General features: G+C 36.8%; 1 protein-coding gene across 1 annotated transcript in view; it reads left to right on the plus strand.

Moving 5' to 3' along the window:
* Window positions 1-15,467, plus strand: part of GRXCR1 (glutaredoxin and cysteine rich domain containing 1) — a 106,209-nt gene that overhangs the window by 81,038 nt on the left and 9,704 nt on the right. Inside the window, exon 3 of the mRNA XM_004608003.3 lies at window positions 11,806-11,871. Within this exon, the coding sequence (XP_004608060.1) occupies window positions 11,806-11,871 (66 nt within the window). The remainder of the gene's footprint in view (window positions 1-11,805; window positions 11,872-15,467) is intronic.

A 15,467-nucleotide genomic window follows, 5' to 3' on the forward strand; every position in this document is an offset into this window, starting at 1 on the left:
TCAACAGGCATTGCATATACATATATATACATATATGTGCATGTACATACATATATATACATATATACGCATATACACACATATATACTCAGTAAATAAGCAATTAGATGGCAAAATACAATCACATTAAACTCTTTAATTGGGTCTTTTGGAATAGCTAAATATTAATAATTTATTTTGAAATTCTTAGAAAAATGTTAATTTTTGGAAAAATATTCCCACATTTTTCTCCCTTTTCTGTGCAACATAGTTTTTCATATCTTCCTCAAAAAGTCCTTCGAATTGTTATTTTTTTTTCCGAGTTTCAATTTTGGTCCTTCCAACTTCTAAAAAATTGAAGCATTCTATTAGCAATTGACCAGAAATTAGTACATATTGTAACTTCAGGATATATTTACATCATATGAGAGCAAGATATACTAATGAAACTTTGTTTCAGTGGGAAAATAAACTTTTATCTGCTTCTTTCTACTCTAGTGATTACCTCATTCACATCTGGGATTGCAGCTGGTATCAGATTATCCTACCTAATTAAGTTTGTCATAATTGTGTCATTTTCAAAGACCCATCTGTCTCTGTGACTGGGTTAAATTTGTGAGACAAGTTTGCTGTCATAAAAATCACTACTTTATATTATCATTACATCCTTAGAGACTTTGATGATGGCATTTAGTTTTTTATTTTTCCAACAACATGCTACTACTTTTATTTATTGCATTTTAAAGAGAATGAAGTACACTATTCCTTCCATAATAACTTTATAATAATTATGCCAATTGATTATATGATTTCTAGAAACCCTATATTGAGGGAGAATCAAATACAGATGTACTACTCAGTATATTTCAGCAAGACATTTGTTTGATCCTCAGCAAGACATTTTTGTTTTTTTTTTCCCCAATGTATATCAATTCAAGGCAACTATCCAGTGGCAAATATGGCAGAATGTATTGGAGAAAATCTGGAGATATTTTATGTATTTATTTGTGATGTCATTAGAGGAATATTTTAATTCAAGAATATGATAATTGTTAATAAACTGTTCTGTGAATTCAAGAAAGTTGTGACGTTTCACTTAAATTCTCACTCTGTCTCATTTGGAGAGTTGTTTTTTCAGCTATGGACATCAAGGAAGATAGTTGTTTATGCTCAAAAGTAATGCCAAGTCAAAGCATTATGTGTGGCAGAGCTTGCTATAAAGGTTGTTACAATTTTGCCTCTGGTAATTATGGAACACTATGACAAGCTACTTGTTAAGTTTTCTGTCTCCTAAAACCATGAAGTCCATTTGAATTGCAGCATTGAAATATCTCTACCCAGAATCCTAACTCAACAAAATCATAAATTTTCCTCAACTTTATTTAGCAAGGTGTAAAGATCTCCCAGATATAGCTGAGGGAGAGCCCTGGCAGCTCTCCCCATCTGCACCCGGGGTTTGGATCAGTATAATAGCTCTGGTGAGCTGATTCATGAAATTTCTTTGGTATTGAGGAAAACATTTTAGACCATTAGGATTTGGATGGTTGCATAGTTCAGCATCATTCATCAGAGTGTGGTGGCCCTACATCAAATGGATGACTTGTTGTGTTTTTTCTTGTATTATTGTATTGTATAACTCTTGTATTTCTCCTGATTAACATCTCTAGCTATCCAGTATCATCCAATCGTTTAAGAAATTTCACATATGAGGATCAAGAGGTTGCTCAATGTCCAAAACACTTGTCTTACCTGTGTGAAGTTGTGAGTTCAGTACTTGGTGACACTCAATATGCCCAATGTGATCTTAGGAACCCCCCTTTTTTTCAGCACAAGCAATTTTTTTGGCGCCACAAGCAATTTCTGCTGCATCAAAGTCAGATGTGTGTGACCATCACAACTAAAGTGTGACACTAAAAAAAACCACAACTAAAATGATGTTTAGTGAGAACTGTGGCTAGGAACGTGACCCACCAGGGAGCAAGCAAGCAGGACAATCATAATGGAAATGAGAACTATGACTAAAGAGTGTGACCAATGACAGCATTGAAAATAAGGGAGTCCAACTCCCATTGAACACTATAGCACACCACAGCAAAACATTTGTGAACCAGAGTCAGGAGGTGTGTGTGTGTGTGTGTGTGTGTGTGTGTGTGTGTGTGATTGCATCAATAGAGGAATGGGAAGCAGAAATTATATTTCACATGTTATGGATGATTTTAATAAATTACCTAAATAAAATGTTTTATGTTTTAATTCTTTACCAAATTACAAATCTTAGTTATACAATTAGTGAGAGTATTGTCTAGATTTTTGTTGGTATGTTTAATCTTTTCACATGTGCATAGATGACAAAATATGGCATGAAAAATTATTAGATGTCCAAATTAAAATGTACTTTTTAATTTGACTGGGTAGATTAAATAACAGATATCTTTCTTAGAGACTGGAAATCCATTACCAGAGTACCAAGTTCTGGTGAGACTTCTCTTCCTGATTTTCAGGCTTCATTGCTCAATCTCTACATCACTTTTAGTCCCTGGGCAGATCCTTCTTGTGGGGTCTCCTCTTCCTCTTATCAGGACCCAATGCTCTTGGATCTGTTTCCTTCCCATAAGCTTCATTTAACCTTATTCATTCCTTAGAGAACCCATTCACAAATATATATGGAAAGCTAATCATAGAAATCTGCAGAGGCACAATTCATTTATAATAACATGTATTTCTTCTGACATTTCTTAGATAATATTTTGTTATTTATATTTCCTGCTTAGTATTATTCTAGAATTTTGCCATGAAAATATTCCACCATGTGTTTATTCCATGACTGATTGCTCTCTAGATTGTGTTCAGTATTTTGAGATAGTAATATCATGTTAACATTTTTCAAAAGTATCACATGCTAGTTTTCTCTATGTCATAAACTTGTTGCTGGAAATGCTGAATCTTGGTCTATGTCTATCTGCAACTTTCTTATAACCTAAAAAAATCTTCCATGTGATATATTAACTTTACTACAACCATGACACTTTTGATTATTTTATGTTTATTTTGCTAATTCCATGGGAACACCTTCAAAGTTATACTATTATGTCTGCAATACATTTTTTTTATTGCATCTCTGAAGCATGTTATCATATTCATTGTTGTCAAGATTTTCCCTAGGTATGAGAGGAGAGTGTAGTCACAACTTGAACAACTGAAATATGGACTATCCTTTTAAAACAACAATTAAAAATGGTACTAAAAGGTATTCTAAAAGTCAACTAAAATACGGACCATAGCACTGTAGCACTGTCATCTCGTTGTCCATCGATTTGCTCAAGCGGGAATCAGTAATGTCTCCATTGTGAGACTCTTTGTTACTGTTTTTGGCATATTGAATACACCACTGGTAGCTTGCCAGGCTCTGCTGTGCAGTCGAGATACTCTTGGTAGCTTGCTGGGCTTTCCGAGAGGGACGGAGGAATCGAACCCAGGTCGGCCACGTGCAAGGCAAATGCCCTACCTGGTGTGCTATCATTCCAGTCCTTTTACACAAAAATTAAAAATGTTACTCAAAGGCATTCTAAGTGTCAAAATTGATTACTACACAAAAAGTGACCCCAAGTTATCAAGTGATTTCACTATCTTCCATTCTCCTCTGTAATTTATTTCCGTTTGAACACACTAATATTTTGTTAATCTGACTATGGCAATGTCTTGATGCTTCCTTTTCTCTTTGCCTACAGCCTCTATGGGTAGCTAACATTGCTTTCTGTTTGCATGCCATACTTCTTTCTCTGATTAGTGCATCTAAAATACTCACCTATTTTATTGTTTAGAGACTCTCCAAACAATAATAGTGAGTTTTGTTGAAATATTGTATGCAGTCAAAGTGAAAGTAAAGTGACATTTATTAGTTACACAGGCGGGGGGGGCTTAGGGTGGAGGGGTAGGGGCGTGGGGGGTTTTGGGGTGTGAGGGGGCGGGGTGGAGCTATACTGGGATTCTTGGTGGTGGAATATGAGCACTGGTGAAGGGATGGGTATTCGAGCATTGTATAACTGAGATTTAAACCTGAAAACTTTGTAACTTTCCACATGGTGACTCAATAAAAAAAATAAAATAAAATAAAATAAAATAATGATTACTTCAAAACCTCAAAAAAAATACTCACCTATACTGATAATTCTAAGCCAATTAAAATTACAAATTAAAATTATTTGTAATTTTCAAATATTTTATTTGATATTCAATACTTAGTTTTTATTTATATTTGTCACATAACTAGAGACTTTATTTTTTTTCTTGTTGGGAGGATGGTCACGCTCGACTCTGAGCTTAGGGATTGCGTCTGTGGGCTTTGAGAAGCATCTGTGCTTCTTTTCAATTTTTTTATTGATTAATTGTGAGCTACAAAACTATCATGATTGAGTTTCACAAATACCATGTTCCAAGACCAATCATGTCACCAGTACTCACTTCTCTCTACCAGTATATACAGTTTCCCTTCCTTATGTTCCACTAGGAATTGAACTGGGGTCAGCTGCATTCATGGCAAACTTCTTATCCACTGTAGTTATCCTCTCTACGGCCCAACAGTTTAACCTACTTTTAAAAATAATTTGCTTTCCTACACAGTAAATTAATGCAAAATATGCTCTAATATACATATATATTCATACATACACACAACACACATATATATGTGTGTATATATATATATATATACTTTTTCTAGAATTAAATTATGGAACTTGTTATCTTCAGAAATTTTATGTTTCATTTTGGTATATTCTAATTAAAATAGGGTGTGATACATTTGTTCCAAAGAATGCATCAAGTTATTTTAGGGATTTAGAGAGGTAAAACTACACAAACTTCACTCAAACATAATTTTGTGTACTGTTTAAAATGGTTTAAATTGCATTTTATTAATAAAGGAACAAGGGGATATGAAGTGGCAAAGTAGCCACAAATTAGATTACTATGAACATTAGAGTGTAAATGTATTAATCTTGAATATTCCACAAACTGGGGATCCAGTCATCTTGAGGACACCCATTCTTTTTTCCACTATGAGTTTGAGGCATGACATTTTGTATATTTCATGACACCAGATATTATAAGGGCTGAAGCTATTTTAAAGAATATTTCCTGTTCCTGCCACAGAGGAAGAGGGTGAAAAAGCGGGGGTGGGGGTGGCGGGAGGGATACTGGGAACATTGGTGGTGTAGAGTGGGCACTGGTGGAGGGATGGTGTTTGAGGATTGTACAGTTGAAACATAATCAAGAAAGTTTGTAAGTCTGTAACTGATTCTCACAATGATTCATTAAAAATATTTCCTTGTATATTATATTTCACAGAGAATAATTTCTACAGTTTTACTCTTAAATAGTTTCCCTAAATAGCACACTATTGCCTAATAAGGCATTCAAAGACATGCAGGTGATTTTTGACTTTCTCAAGTCACCGAATAAAGTATAAAATTTATAAATTTATAAACTCATAAATTATTTTATATTAGAGGTGAATATAACCCTCTTTTCAGTTTCACTTTATTTCACTTTTACTTCGGCATTATATTAAACACAATTTAAAATGAGAAACTTAATTTTATGAACTTTATATTATCGGATTGGAGTGATAGCACTCCAGTAGGGCATTTGCCTTGCACGTGACCGACCTGGGTTCGATTCCTCCGTCCCTCTCAGACAGCCCGGCAAGCTACCAAGAGTATCCCGTCTACACAGCAGAGCCTGGCAAGCTACCAGTGGCATATTCAATATGCCAAAAACAGTAACACCAATTCTCGAAGTGGAGACGTGACTGGTGCCCGCTCGAGCAAATCGATGAACAACGGATGACAGTGCTACTTTATATTGTAAACTATCAAGGGCTATATTGAAAAGAAATAAAAATTCCTTGAAACAATACACATGCAGTTGTTATGCTGTACATATATGGTTTGGGATGTCCAAGTGCGGTATTTGCATGAACACTGAGTGAACTGTCCAGTGAAGGACCATTGGGTTCTTTAGCAGGGTGATGGTCGGGAGCCTCATCGATTTGTTCGAGCGGGCACCAGTAACACCTCTCATTGAGAAACTTATTATTACTGTTTTTGGCATATCCAATACGCACGGGTAGCTTGCCAGACTCTGCTGTGAGGACTCCATACTCTTGGTAGCTTGCCGGGCTCTCTGAGAGGGGCAGAGGAATTATAAGTAAATTTTATGACTCCATCTTTCCAAAGAGCTGCTTAGTATTCCATTGTGTAGATTTACCATAGCTTCTTTAACCAGTCATCTGTTCTTAGTGGTTTCACTGAACGAAAAAAACACTCAGCTTATTTCCAGATTCTGGCTATTGTGAACAATGCTGTAGAGAATATACAGGTGCAGATGTCATTTCTACTGTGCTTTTTTGCACCCTCGAGATATATTCCTAGAAGTGGTATTGCGGGGTCATATGGAAGCCAAATTTCTAGTTTTTTAAGGAATGCCCACATTGTTTTCCAAAAATGCTGGACCAGTCCGCAATCCCAACAATGAAAGAAAGTCCCTTTCTCCCCATATCCGCACCAGCACTGGTTGTTCTTGTTCTTTTTGATGTGAGCTAGTCTCTGTGGCATGAGATAATATCTCATTGTTGTTTTGACTTGCATCTCCCTGATGATTGGCAATGTAGAACATCTTTTTTTATATGCCTCTCGGTCATTTGTGTTTCTTTTTTGAGGAAACTTCTGTTCATTTCTTCTTCCCATTTTTTTATGGGGTTGGAGTGAAAACGATGCTATGCATTGATTCTGTGTGAAAGATAGATATTTATAAATGATGATGATAATTATTGAATCCATATTATCATGAAATGTTTTAAGTTTATATATACCATGTCATGAAATAATTAGAATACTATAAAATTATTGTGCCACATTTACAGTGAAAAAATAGTCTTGGCAATGTATACATGTTTATTAATATGTAGGTGAAAGTATAATGATTTAATTCAAATTCTACTCAAGAAAAACCTTTGGTGGAGCTGGAGCGATAGCACAACAGGTAAGGCATTTGCCTTGCACGTGGCTGACCCGGGTTCGATTCCCAGCATCCCAAATGGTTCTCTGAACACCACCAGGGGTAATTTCTTAGTGCAGAGCCAGGAATAAGGCCTGCACATTGACGGCATTAAGGGAAAAAAAAGAAAGAAAAGAAAAGAAAAGAAATAAGAAAAACCTTTGTGAGCTAAACCATAGCAATGTAAAAATTAGTTTATGCAAAGAGAACTTTATAATGAAGTACACAACTATCTAAAATCTGTTTTCTAGTTTTCTTCTCAAGCTAGTGATTTATTAAAAATTGTAAGGAATTTATTATTTTTAAAGTAATAAAAGAGTTGACCTCCAACCTTAAGTAGAACATATATGAGTATATCTATATCTATATATCTATGCTATATCATTTAACACATTGAAATTAATTTATTTTATAGATAAAACAATATATATTATCCTTTATAAAAATTATTATTTACAGCTACATTAAAAATTACTAGGAATTAAGAACAGAATAAAAATCTCTATAGTTGGCAACTTTTTAACACCTAAAGTTCTGTCTATGTCTAGGTTATATGATTTCACTAGATAAGTAAATTTATGTAATTTACATTTTACATTTCCTGCCAGGTACATAAGAAAGTAATATGCTTTAGAATTATTGTCTATGTGAGCATTTACAGTGTTTTATAAAATACACTGCTGGTGGTATGTTGCTACACATCTATGAACATTTTCCAGGACTGTTTGTTGTAGGAATTAAGGTTTTGATGGGATTTGTTCATGTGCTGGACAACATTCAGAGCTGATTTCTCATGTAAATTTTCAGTTTATCATCAGCTGGACTCAAGTAATCCCTCTCCAGGCTTGATATAAATGCTCTCCAAGTCTAGTTGACATAGAAGCCACAACAAGCATTTATTGACACGTCCCTTAGCAGACATTGTGATAGGTATAGTTTGAGCTCCTTGAATGCCAACCTCACCATCTGTTTTCCTAAAACAGATAAAATTCTTAGGGTTACTGCCACCAAAATGCAGTTTGACTTATATTCATGTTTATTTCTCTTCTCTTAAATTAGCAGTTATATAAGAAAAAAAACACTGGGAATATATTGGTGTATTTACTGTAGAGAAGACTGAAGGTATGAATAAAGCATCCTTACTCAGAGTTTATTAGTGGACCATACAAAGTGTTGGGTCTATGAAGAAGCCAGAGACGCTGTATGCTGCCTAAACACTGGGATTGCTTTGCTAAGAGGGTGAGATAAGGTCTGGAAGCACAGCATAAAGAACAACTGAATTTTACCTGGAAGAATCAAAGTCGGTTCGTTAAGAAGGTAAACTTTCAATTGCCATTTGAAGGATGTAAATTGAGTTTTTCAGAATAAGATAGAGAGGATGAAGAAAATTTAAGTATAACAAGGGTCACATATGTGAGACATATCTCAGGGAATAAGGAGCACTGCAGCACTGTCATCCTGTTGTTTATTGATTTGCTCAAGAGGGCATCAGTAACGTCTCCATTGTGAGACTGTTACTGTTTTGGGCACATCAAATACGCCACGGGTAGCTTGCCAGGCTTTGCCATGTGGGCAGGATACTCTCGGTAGCTTGTTGGGCTCTCCAAGAGGGGCGGAAGAATTGAACCCAGATTGGCCACATGCAAAGTAAATGCCCTACCTGCTGTGCTATCGCTCCAGTCCAATACACATCAAAAGATACTATAACTTATTGAGAAAGATTCAAACCACCCTTGGCTGTTTTAGTGGAATTCTATTACTCTTAAATTTCTGGGCAGCCCAGGAGGGGATTAAATATGTCCAGAAATAGGGAAAAAATCTAGAACATCAGGAGGATATTTTATCAAAGGAAAAGGCAGGAATGTTTGGTACAACCTATAATGAAGACAAATGATGACATTTGGGAAGGAAGAACTGCTGGTTACTGGTATTATTCAGTTCCCAGTTTAGGAAGTTGAGTACTTAATCCAAGGAAATCATCTGGGGCACAGCCAGGCAAGAGTTACTGGTGAAGGTATGTTGAGAGATTGACAGAGGTTCTCAGTTTCTAGGACTCTTCCTTTTTCAGCAATTAAAAACACCCCCTGTGTACTATATCTGGGGGATTATTCACTATCACTATCACCCCGTTGATCATCGATTTGCTCAAGCAGGCCCACTAATGTCTCCATTTGTCCTAGCCCTGAGATTTTAGCAGCTTCTCTTTATTCATCCTTCCCAATGGTGCCATATTAGAGGTTCTTTCAGGGTCAGGAGAATGAGACCCATCATTGTTACTGTATTTGGCATATTATTACGTCACAGCAATCTTGCCAGGCTCTCCTGTGCGGGCAGGAATTTCTTGGTAGCTTGCCAGGTTCTCCGAGAGGAAAAACTAGGCTATAAGATGTTGCTTCCAGGAGCTTGGTTTTATAGTCTCTGGATGTTGGCTATTGATCCCGGGGCAGTTTCTGGGTATGACTGCCTAGCTACTGGAAAATGAGGGATCTGGGTGGAAGAGGCCCAGTCCCGATCTGAGCAGGCTTGGAGATCTCAGCCCTGGATCCCACACACATGGGTTCTTCTGCTGGTTCCTTCATGCATAAGGTTAGTCCAAGAGTCTAGAGAGTGGCCTTGAGCATTGCTGTGGCTAGGTTCCGGAGGTCTTCGGCTGTCCGGGCTCTGCTCGGGGCAGGGAGGGAGATTCAACCCACCTCCTCTGTGGGACCCCAGAGGGGTTATTGAGGGAATCAATTCTTATTCCTGTAGGCATACAAGGGATCAAAGTGTGAATTTCCCCTGGAACGGGGTGCGGGTGGGGGCTGCTTCAAGGATTAATGGTGCCGAGATGAGCTGGCTGAGGCAGAGCAAATTTCATGCATTTAAGAATAATGACCTAGACCTTTCTTGTTAAGCATCATATTCTAAACAACTGACCGAGCTTCTCCGTAAAGATAAGAAAAGGATTGTTGAGCATATGCTTGATAGTCTCTCTGGTACATCACTTTGTTGGAAATCACTGGAGAGCATTTTCTTCCATTCAAGAAAAATGAGTCATACATTTTTAGCTCATGGGCCAAATTCCCCAGAGGCATTTCACAATTCTAACTCATAAAAGAAATAGAAAGTAGCAAAAGTAAAATATTGCCAGTATTAGGGTGTTTTAGAATTGAATTATTCATTTTGGTACTTTTGTCACCTTCACCCTTAATTTTAGGTGTGCTGTCTCCTAGGAAACATCCGTTCCTGAAGTCTATGCATTAATTAAAATTCCTCATGTTCTTTAATGTGTCAAATGGATATTTCTGTTGGCAATTTATATAAAAAATTGGGAATAAAATGAAAGCCTGAATGAAAGCCTCACTATAGCAATTGCCTAATATATCTTAGAAATCTCTCCTATCTTCCAGGGCTGGATCAAATCCCACCCATCTCAGAAAGTTCTCTGTTCTCCGTCCAGATCTTTCCCTGCTTCTCCCCTGTGATTTCTTGACATCCTTTTTCAACTTCATACATCATTGATTTATTCCTCTGCATTGTGGGTGAAAATGCTGTGTTCAAAACAAAGGTATATTGCAACCTCCTTAGCAATTTCCACTTTTTAGTTTTTAAAATGCCTCTGTTTTTCATTCTTTCTTGAACGTGTAGAAATTCTTCAGTATTTGTTGATTAACAAAACTGGTTCACTACCTTTTCTATTTTGCTCTGGGGTAATGATGTGATTGAGGAAGACTTGGTTTTTGCATTGATTAGTAATTATTACTTCAAGTTGTTCTTCCCCCCCCCCCTCAAAGGAGAGTAATGACATAGATAACAGAGGAAAGAATAGGAAAAGATGTTGCTAGAAGAAATCTATTTTTGTTTTCACAGTATAATCCTGGAAATTAAAAACATTGATTATGGGGCCCAGAGAGATAGGTGCCTGACTGCGTAAAGAGACCCCTGCATCCTCAGACTGCCTGATCGTTAAGGCATTACCAGATACAGGACTAAACTCTCCTGAGTGAGGTTTTGGAGGCTCCTAGAACCTTTGAAATGTTCAAAGGTGAGCAGTCAGTCACTCATACTTAGACCCCCCACAGTGAACTACCTGCATGGCAAGCCAACAATATCTGCAAGGGGCCCCAGGTCTCTGAAGGACCACTCCAGATATCCCCTTAAAAGAAAAGCTAAAACATAAAAACTTTGACTCTGAAATAAGTCATTTCTTCCTATCTGGCTGACCTTGAAATCGTTATTTAATCTAACCACGATTCAGTTTCTGCTCTCCATAGTCCCACCTGTTAAGTTCCATGGTGACGGGGTTGAGCTTACAGAATGTGCTCGCTGATCAGTGCTGGGGACTGTTATCTTCATTACTGTCATTATCTGATAGAAAGTGTATGCCCAGGAATGCTTGAAGCAGGACACTAGGTGAGCCATTTGCCCACACTTCCTGCTGCAGGTGTTTGGGCTGCAGACTCCTGGACAAGTCAGATGCATGTGCTTGAACTTCACTCTCTTCCCTCTCTGGAGCTTCCCTCTCTTACAGCTGTGGGTTTCCCAGGGCTCCTCACCTCCCAGCTACAATTCCCTGCTTGCAGTCAGGTTTGCTAGGTGGGAGAATACAAGAAAGGAATGAGACTCCCTGTCCTCTCCCACTTTGGCATTCTGGTTGTAATGTTTTCTTAGATTTGAAGAGACTAAGTGCACTGAGTGTTCTGTGGATGAAGCTTTCTTGTCTGGAATTATGTTTTCTCAAATACTAACTAAATGGATTTTCTTTCCCTCCCTCCTCTCTCTTGTTAATAGGGTGCTGAGAAAATTCTGTCAATGAATGAATCAGGAGAACTGCAAGACCTCTTAACCAAAATTGAGGTAATTGTGCTAATAGCAACTTAATTTTAGTAATCACAATGTCAAATACATTCTGATATCATTGAGTTTTCCAATTCAAATTTTCCTCCCATGATCTTATACAATATAACAGCATGTAGCACTTGTATTATTATTCTTTAGTTTTTGGACACATCTGGCCATACCAAGAAGCTACTCCTGGCTCTTCACTTAGGAATCACTCCTAGTGGTGTCTTGGGATCAGGATTTGAATGCCAGGGTTTGAACCTGGGCCAGCAGCATACAAGTCAAGCTGTTCTCTCTCTCTAATGGCTGTTTTAATGTTATATTATCTGTCTTAGGGTTTTCTTTGGCTAAAGTAACTGTAGTGGTAGTTCAAGAACCTCATTAGGTGAGAAATCCAGTCAGCCTGATTAGAGCCTAATTCCCTATAGTAGAGATTGGTGTTATGAGTCAGATTGTCTTGAAGCCCACCAAAATTTTTTCATTTTTCCAAAGGGCCTGTTCATCATTCCTGACTGTTACAGAAAAAGTGATTTCTAAAAGTTGCATTTGAATTTTGTGCTTATTATGAGATCACCAGAGAAATGCTTACTTAAATATAGAATGGTTTGAATCAATATGCAACCAGGATGTCCTTAATATACCTCTCTGCTAAATAGTTCATCTCCCTGTTTTTGTACAGAGACAGATTGTAGGATTTTTTTGTTTATTTTTAGGGTGACTCCTAACAATTTTAGGGAGACCGTAGATGGTGCAGGGATCGAATCAGGGCTAGCTGTATTCAAGGCAAGTACTTCATCCCCTGTTCCCAGATAGTAGGTTTTTTCCTTTCCAATCTTGGACACTTTGAGAGGGAACCAATGCCTTCCTAATTATTCTGGAACAACATGAACCAGGACTTTCGTCAGGTGAACTGGGCAATATGGCTCCTTCTGTCTCATTCACTGGCTCCATTTCCAATTGCCAAAAACCATTTGACTTCAATTAAAAAAAAAAGTCATTCTTTTTGGGTGATTTTTCACTACCTCTTCTTTGTGTAAGTTATCTTGTGTTTAGAAAGCCTTTACTCTAATTCATCATTTCCTCCCACCATCTGTAACAACACTTCTTCCCATAGTTATTCCTGATATCTCACCTCCAAATTCTCATAACTCTCTTTCTTTTGGATTCTTACCAGTCTATGGTTTTGTGCTGCTTATATTTGGGCATTTGACTCAAATTCAACGTGTTTTTTTTTTTTGTTTTAGGAATCATGTTTTATTGTTCTTGGGATCTTGCCTAGAAGGAAAAACAGAAGAAGCATATATAGTTTCAGTGCAAACATCTATGAAATGTTTGTGCATTTTTTTAATACTCTATCCTGCCAATCCTGTTAGACCATTAATTTTGGTATGCAAGACCATTAATTTTGGTGAATGGTTTCCGATGAAAAAGTTAACTTTGTTGATGTATATGATGAATATTATAATTTTCTGTTTACAAATCTTTAACTTTTATAAATGTTACTATATATCTAACTTTTCAAATTATTTACACTAGTCACTATGACTTGAAGAATTGTATTTATTGTATGTGAATATTTAATACATTCCTCAAACTACTTCATATTTTTTCATAGTATCAATGTGAAAAAAATAGATTAAAAAAATTAAAGAAACTTTCTTTAATATTTGAAAATGTCCATATCTTTATTTTTATATTTCTTTGTGTCTTAAAAATATTTTATTGGTTTTGGGGTCTCACCCAGGCAGTGTTCTGGGGTTACTTCTGGCTCTGCAGTCAGGAATCATTTGTAGCAGTTCTCTGGAAACCAAATGGAATGGCAGGGGTTGAACCTGACTCAGCAGTGCACAAAGCAAGCACCCTACCTGCTGTACTATCCCTATGATCCCTGATATTTCTATCACATATATAGTTCTACTTATAATTGTTATATATTATTAGAACTAGTAGCCACAGCTAATATCATTTTTAAGTACTGGAAATATGTGGCTGAGAAACTGAAATTTTAATTTAACTTAAAATAATTAAAATGTGGGAATTTTTGTGTCATGCCTAGCAATGTTTAGGGTCTCTGTGCTCAGTGGCTACTCTTAATAGTGTTTAGGGAAACATGTTGAGTCTAACCAGGGTGGACGACTTACAAGCCAAATGCTTAACTACTTTACTATTTCTCTGGTCCAGAATTTCTAGAATTATTTATTTAAAAATATCAAAAAACAACTATGAATGTGTTTTCTAAGAGCAGACATTTCTGGGTCATACCTTATGCACATTCCTCATTCTTCAGGAAATGCAAGTTGTTTTTTGGATTAGCTTTGTCTATCAATACTATCTTCACTAGCAAAAGCTTATGTTTCTATCATCCCAACATATTTTGCAATTGTTCTCTGATTTAAAATGATCTGATTTTTGACAGGGTAGTTGGCCTGAAGATATATTGTTTTCATTTGCGTTTTTCTGATTATTACTTAGTTTAGGCATCTCTATTAAATGCTTATTCTTGGGTTACCACCTTTCTTCCATAAGTGTGTGTGTGTGTGTGTGTGTGTGTGTGTGTGTTGTCAGATCCTGAGCCCTCTCACACACAAAGCAAGCATTCTACCACTGAGCCAAAAACATGGCCCAAATTGTATATTCTCTGTCCAGTAAATGTCTTGTAATATAGACTTTTTTGGAGAGGATTATTTTAAGAAGTTTATTCTATATCTAACTATATATATTTTTCTAGTTATCAATTTTTGTTTGTTTTAGTCATGTTGGGCTGGAGCGATAGCACAGTGGTAGGGCGTTCACCTTACATGCAGCCAACCCAGGTTTGATTCCTCCGCCCCTTTAGGAGAGCTCAGCAAGCTACCGAGAGTATCTCGCCCAAATGGCAGAGCCTGGCAAGCTACCCGTGGTGTATTCTATATGCCAAAAACAGTAACAACAAGTCTCAAAATGGAGACTTTACTGGTGCCCGCTCGAGCAAATCGATGAGCAACAGGATGACAATGATACAGTGATACAATCATGTTGACATTTCCTTTTCAAAGAATTTTTTTCATGGTATCCTTAATGTAACAAAAATTACACTGAGATAACAAATATATCATTTTTCTTATGTTTTATTTAATTTTTATTTATAAAACAACATTGCATGTAAAGTCTCAAAGAAATTTTCTTACACTTCTTTCATTAGACTTTCAATTTTCCACTTCTATGTCTTTCATTCATTCACTTTCATTTACTTAAGGTGAGCTAACTTACAAATATCATCTCTAGCACTATAGCACTGTCATCCCCATTGTTCATCGATTTGCTTAAGCAGGCGCCAATAACTTCTCCACTGTGAGACTTGTTGTTACTATCTTTGTTGTATCGGATATGCCATGGGTAGCTTGCCAGGCTCTACCATGCAGGCAGGATACTCTCTGTAGCTTGCCGGGCTCTCCGAGAGGGACATAGGAATCGAACCTTGTGGCCCGCATGCAAGGCAAATGCCCTACTCACTGTGCTATTGCTCCAGTCCACAAATATCATCTACTGAAAAATATTTTTTCAGCTTTGTTTTGCTTATTTTATTGATTAATCAAGCCAAGTATTTAGTCAGATCTTTTTGGTGCTCAAGT

This window comes from Sorex araneus, chromosome 5 (genome assembly GCF_027595985.1).
Source record: "Sorex araneus isolate mSorAra2 chromosome 5, mSorAra2.pri, whole genome shotgun sequence".
NCBI classification, from domain to species: Eukaryota; Metazoa; Chordata; class Mammalia; order Eulipotyphla; family Soricidae; genus Sorex; species Sorex araneus.